The sequence below is a fragment of the Nicotiana attenuata genome, unplaced genomic scaffold (assembly GCF_001879085.1).
Source record: "Nicotiana attenuata strain UT unplaced genomic scaffold, NIATTr2, whole genome shotgun sequence".
NCBI classification, from domain to species: Eukaryota; Viridiplantae; Streptophyta; class Magnoliopsida; order Solanales; family Solanaceae; genus Nicotiana; species Nicotiana attenuata.
The window spans coordinates 55,694-62,071 of NW_017672867.1; the positions used below are offsets into that span (position 1 = coordinate 55,694).

A 6,378-nucleotide genomic window follows, 5' to 3' on the forward strand; every position below is an offset into this window, starting at 1 on the left:
GAAGGAGGGGGAGTGCAGTTTATGTGTATTTGTACCTTGGATTTAGCAGTCGCTCCATTCCATTTTGTGATACTATATTCTTATTAATCTATTCACTAAAAAAATTATACTCTGGTATATTTGAAAACAATTTAAATTTAAATTTTTAGTTACCTTTATTGACATGCTTTATACCTACAGAAATTTTATAACATGTTTAACAACATTTGTTCTAAAAGTTTTTCTTTCTTTCTTTTTTAAAACATCATTTGCGTGATGTTTTCTATTACAGTACGATATTTTCCACTTTCCAGACACCCTGGGATTCAACCATTTTAGCCAACTTTCAAATCATGGATATTTCTGTTCCGCAAGGATTTCCACAGCCCAAAGAAATCCGTTTGCTTTTGTTTTAGCAGAGGCTTTCAGTACATAAGTAGCCATAGCATAGCTGCAAATATTAGCAATGATTCATCCCAATCAAAAATGCAAGAGGAAGCAAGCAGTTAATTTTGGTCCTGCTTAAGAATTAGCCATGCTCACATAAGTATCATATCAGAAGAAAACATCATCATGAGTGGATACAACATTCACTCAAGTTTATATGAAACTAAAAATTTATAGCTCAAAGTCGAACTGGGAACCAACTGTTAATTGCAGCTCCTATTGTTTGTAGGGGTGAACACGATTACTAAAGCTTCAGCAGAAAAGGATTACAGTTGTATCCGGAATGAGGAAAAAATTTCACAGTTAGCGAAGACAAGAACACGTTGCCAAAAATTTACTGAACTCTAGCTATAAAGGTTGAGACAAAAAAACTACATTTTGCTTCTCTGTATCTTCTACATCCTCAAATAGTTCCATAAATCTAAATGGTTGCTTCAAGGTACAAGCTTAAGTTGAGCAGTATGATTCCATCATGCAGCTCCAAAGTAGGCATCCAAAAGTACATGGTTCGACAATATAGTCGCTTATATTTTTTATGCATCATTCAGAAAACTGTGTGAGCCTTCCCATAGTATCTGTTTATGAATGGAGACTGCAAAGAAAATTTGGGAACAAAAGAAAGAGGTGAGGACCACGAATTTTATCTGCAACATATCAAACAGTTAATAATCTATATTGAATCTTAACATAGATCTCATTTTAATGTTGTGTTACACTAAAGCAGCAATACAGCCTAAATCTTTGAGGGTTTAACGCTCTCAATTATCTGTTTCATCAAAAATCTCATACCAAATTGTGGGGGAGCGGGGGAGGGAGGGGTCCGAACAATCTCACTAAACAATAGCTACGCAGCCATGAGGTCATGCATAGACCTATTTATACAAAACTTAAGACTACGAACAGAATACTAACCTTGACCTGAGATACATCAGGCGCATCAGGTGAGGGCATCGGATAAAATTTGTAAAACTTCATACTCTGAAATGCAGCTTTTGCTTCTTCGCTCATCTCCTGTATAGCTTTTTTCCTGGCTTCTCTCGCCTAAAACAAAGAAAATTATGAGTCATTAACATAAGCAAATCAAGCACTCTGGTATTGACACAAACCAACAGTTTTAACACGAAAAAAGATACAGGATTGCAACAAGAATCTCAAAATATACCTCTCGATTATTCTTCTTTCCTTCACGAACCTTCTCCTTCACAAATTCCTATAATGACAAAGATGATTCATTTAAGTTTTACAATTTTTTTGATAAGGTAAATATTTTATTGATGTACAATCAGTATTTTCATTTGATATCACAAGGAAACGTTACCATAAATTCATCTTTTTTATCTGCCGCTAACTCCTCTGCCTCAATTAATTTGTCTGCCATTTCCTACAAATTTTGTCACTCAAGTTAATAGATGGTAAAATGGCTTGAAAATGGAACTAGACACAGGCATATACAGATTGGTATGACTTGAAACTAGCAAAACTTGCAATACTTAAACCAATAGAGGAAAATGCTAATCCTCCTTTGTTTCATATTGGAAAATTTACCTCTTCAGTAAAATGAAAAAATTATCTCACTAAATCAATTCAACTCAAGTATAAACTGTAACTATTTTATATAGAGCTTCGCCTCTCTCCTTGAATGGAATTCACGCCAACAATTCATATAACAAACTTAAACTTTATTTTATTTCAAACTTGATGCAGTATTCTATCAACTAATTACTTTGCTTCTTCACATGTCAAAGTTTATAATCTTAAACACTTTCCAAACTTGATACAAGTTCGCCATTCAATCTCCAAACGACTGTGGTAAGAAAAATGGCAACCCATAGGATGATTATTTTAAGCCTCTCGCTGGAACTGCTAAGAAAATAAAATTTGTCCACTCTTACAGTTGTCTAAAACATGGAATCATCATAAAGAAAAGCCAAATCGGAGAAAAGGCAGGATCTGGTCAGAAATGGCTGAGTGAGGTCCAGAAAGGTAAACAATTTTCTATTGTGGGTTCCAATGAGGAGAATTTTCTCCTTTCCATTTTATTCTAGTAAATGGAGAAGAGAGAAGTTTGGTTTTGGTTGAAAACAAAGAATTTCTTAGTGATAGTTCAACAAAAAAAGAGAGTTTATTTCAAGGAATTGCTGGATTCTGTTTATTGTGTGTAAGCAAACGCTGGAACAGCAGAAATCATAAAGATAACATATTGTATTGGATAGTAGCAAATGTGCAAGTTAAACATTAATTTTTTTGACGATCCTTGGAGTTCATCAACGCTGCTCAAATTTTTTAAACCTCAAAATCCAATCAAACTCACAAATATGGTATCTCAGCAAGAACCTCCGAGTTCTTTTTTTGAGAATGAACAAGAACCTCTGAGTTCTTGCAGTTTACTAAATTAGGATAGAATTCAATTATGCAACAATCACACAAATATCGAATAGTTTCTTTTTTCAGCTGAACAAGTCTCTCTAAATTTAGGACATTAAAAGGAGAAAATGGAGAAGTTCCTTTTATAGGAGACAGAGAGAAGTTCAAGCTGGTGGTCAAATGTCTTAAAGAGCTTCAACATATGAGGCCAACCACAGAACCAATTAAAGAGATTCTGAACAGCATTTTAATTTTCATTTGGAAAGAGGACGGCACCCAAAAGTAGACAGGTGGCAGGGAATAAAAAGAGAAGGGTTAAGCATACCTCTGGCTCATCAAATTCCCAATCAAACTCGCAAAACACCTGAAGCAAAACAAAGTCAAAACATTCATAAAATTGTGAAGATCATGCCTATATGCCTATACTTCTCTTCATATAACCACTTATGAATCTAGTATACAACATTGCTCATGTCACTCCCAACTAATAACAATATCAAACCAAGAAAAGTCATCCTCAAGCAATCCCTTTTATGACACTATCATTGTGGAATAGCTATTGTATAGTCTACTAGTATTTGAAAGCTTACAGGCGGTTCTGTTGGGAATAAGATCTGCACGATGGTGCTCTGTTCAAGTTCATCTTCTGCAAATGGCTGATAGAAATCTGCCAAGAAAATAAATGTCACAGAGACTTCTACCCAAAAACAGAACCCATCAAAGACAACTATAACAATTAAAAAACGTACAGAGCAAGGAAAGTTAAAGTTGACAGTTTATCGTCTCATTCACAAGTGAAAAACTGCAAAATAAACAGCAGAGAAAAATGTATGAAACTGATGCACCAAGCTAGAATCAACTAATATAAGAAATCATTAGATATCATCTTCTCAAACAAACTTAAACCCACATATAAAGGCTAACATGCTTGATATCCAATTAAATAATTTTATGATGATTATCAGAAACATCTTAGTAATTTAACGATGACGTTTTACAACAGATCAAGTATATGTAAATACATATAAAAAGAAAAAATCAGACAGCAAAAAGTCAGTAACTAAAAGATTTTAGTTTTCTACACATTCAGAAAAGGGAGAACTAAATTATATTCAGTGCTAGCACACAGACAATGCAACTTTAAAATTTCGAATTTTCTGAATTTAAATACAGTGACTTGTATCATTCAGCGATACAAAATTAAGCAATCCAGCCAAAAAGCTTCACTCAGAAGATAGTTTTCTCAAAACAGCTCATTAGAGATATATTAAAATTCATTTCAGAGACTCCCAGCCAGGGATAAGCACAGCAGTACTCCAAGCTTTTATTCTGCAGTTACAGATGTTAGTACACAGCCATGCCCAATAAGCAAGCCTTACCACAATTAGGCATTACCCAATGCACCTTATACAAAGAAACATGTCCCAAATCTGACTGTGCCATCTCGGAATGAAGAAAAAGATAGGATAAGTGACCGACTCATCATCCTTACAAAGATAGAAGCAATTTGCTAACCTAAACCCTCTCCCCCCTGTTGAATGTTATTCTAAAGCAAATTAGCCTGCAGTGCAACTATTAATCTCAGAGGTCCACATATCCCCCAAGCAAGTTTGTAAGGAAGCTAATCATCAAACTTGTTGCTTTTAGAAATGAGAATTAATGAGAAAGGCTTGATGCAGACCACCTTTACATGTTAATAACTCAAGTAGTTATGGACTAGCAAGTCCTTAGACCTGCTTGAGAACAACAAATGTGGGGGAGGGTGGGAAGGGAGTTACCTCTGAAGATAGATTCTGAAAGAAAGATACACGCGTCAATTATCATGATACTATAACAGAATCAACTAATCTCAGAAATTAAAGCAGCATAAAGGTAAAACTTAAGCTACGTTAATGATGGACACAAGGAAACAAATAAAGGGCTTAATCTCCATAGCTATTGGAGTTATATTACTTACAAGGTAAGCAATATTCAAACTTCTTCACCCGCTCCAGCTTCAAGTGTTTTAAACCAGCCCTGGAATAAACAAGTAGAAAGATATTAATCACAGAAAGTTTTTCATTGTCTCCTATCACCACTTTAACACGGAAGCATCATGCATCTTATGACAGTGAAAAATTCTCCTCAGATACTATACTGAGAAAATTGAGTGCCTAACAGACCAAATACCTTCAGCCAAACCATCAAAGAAGAATGCAGGAGGTAAGGAAGCTGACCTTCTTTGAGTACACCTCAGAATAAAAATTTGGGATTTGAGTCTTTCAACTTGAGATTCCCTGTTGGTCAGCCAAAGAATAAAAGCAGCATCAGAAGCCAAGATATAAAACAGTTACATAAGACATACAAGAGAGGCAACAAGAAAGAAAGTTAACTAAGGGACAATGCCATTGTTCCATAAGGAACGTATGTTGTTTGAAGCCAAGAAAGACATACATAAGACTTACAAGAGACAAAATGCGAATGAAACTGTTGGGTTTTTTTTTTTTTTTTTTAGGGGGGGGGGGGGGGGTTACCTAGTTTTCCAAAGGTATGTATGGAACCCAGTCCATTTTCATCTGTTTCATTGGCAGTATCTCTTCAGCTTCCCTTTGTACAGAGTTTATTCCAATTTTATCAGAAGGTGGAAAAGGAGATGCAACCTGTTCAAAAGGAGGAATAAAAATGACTATGAAAGAGAGGAGATTATATAATGTATGTTTAAGGAAGAACAAAGAGTTTTTAACTAGCCTGTACATGAGGTAAAAGGATGTCAAGTTCTGAAATCATATTACTTTTACAAAAAGCACAAAAGCTAGAACCATGGTAAGGTTCTTGTCCCAAAAAAAAAAAAGAGAACCATGGTAAGGGCACCTTAATAATACACGAGAAACCGCAGAAAGTCGATTGAAGTCATCAGCAATTGTTCTCTACTTCTTTTTCTGTCTTTCCTAGGTTTAGTCTCTCTCTCTCCGCAGTGTTGATACTCTTCTATATGGCTCAGCCCAAGAAATTTCGTTACTCGAGTGTACAACCTTGTCACATTTTCAAACTTCTTAAGGTCACTAACAGTAAGGGGATGGGTTCAAAAGTAAATTCTTTGTAATCTTCATGCCGTCCATTTCCGGGTGGACCAGACTAAGCTATACGCCTATACCCGACAAACAAGATGTCAAAATGGGTCAAATTGAAAAATGCAGCCAATTTAATTTTTATGAGCAGTGAAGAATATCTAAACAGAAGTGAAATGCATAAGGTTAATAGTTCTAACTATTTCAATATAAAGCTAGATCTTAGTTAGAACTATTAACCTTATGCATTTCACTTCTGTTTAGATATTCTTATATTCTTCAATATAAAGCTAGATCTTAACCCTCAGAGGTTGGCCTGGTGGCAATTGACTTGAGCCTTGGGGTTTGCTCCCTTTCAAGGTCTCAAGTTCGAAACCCACTGGGTGCAAACAATTTCTTAGGGCCATCGGACTGGGTAAAACCTGAATTAACGTGGTGCACTTGCGGGAAACTCCTTGCCGAGGGCCTGTGCACCCCCGGGATTAGTCGGAGCTCTAAGAGACTCGGACACCCGGTGCAAATCAAAAATATATATATATAT

General features: G+C 35.6%; 1 protein-coding gene across 1 annotated transcript in view; it reads right to left on the reverse strand.

The window, feature by feature from the left end:
• Positions 1-555: 555 nt before the first annotated feature.
• Positions 556-6,378, reverse strand: part of LOC109214761 — an 8,321-nt gene continuing 2,498 nt past the window's right edge. The window contains exons 6-14 of the mRNA XM_019378707.1: positions 5,310-5,429; positions 5,007-5,071; positions 4,748-4,806; positions 3,381-3,457; positions 3,116-3,154; positions 1,745-1,807; positions 1,589-1,636; positions 1,339-1,467; positions 556-1,018 (exon numbers count right to left, since the gene is read on the reverse strand). Of these exons, the coding sequence (XP_019234252.1) occupies positions 971-1,018; positions 1,339-1,467; positions 1,589-1,636; positions 1,745-1,807; positions 3,116-3,154; positions 3,381-3,457; positions 4,748-4,806; positions 5,007-5,071; positions 5,310-5,429 (648 nt within the window). The 3' untranslated portion in view covers positions 556-970. The remainder of the gene's footprint in view (positions 1,019-1,338; positions 1,468-1,588; positions 1,637-1,744; positions 1,808-3,115; positions 3,155-3,380; positions 3,458-4,747; positions 4,807-5,006; positions 5,072-5,309; positions 5,430-6,378) is intronic.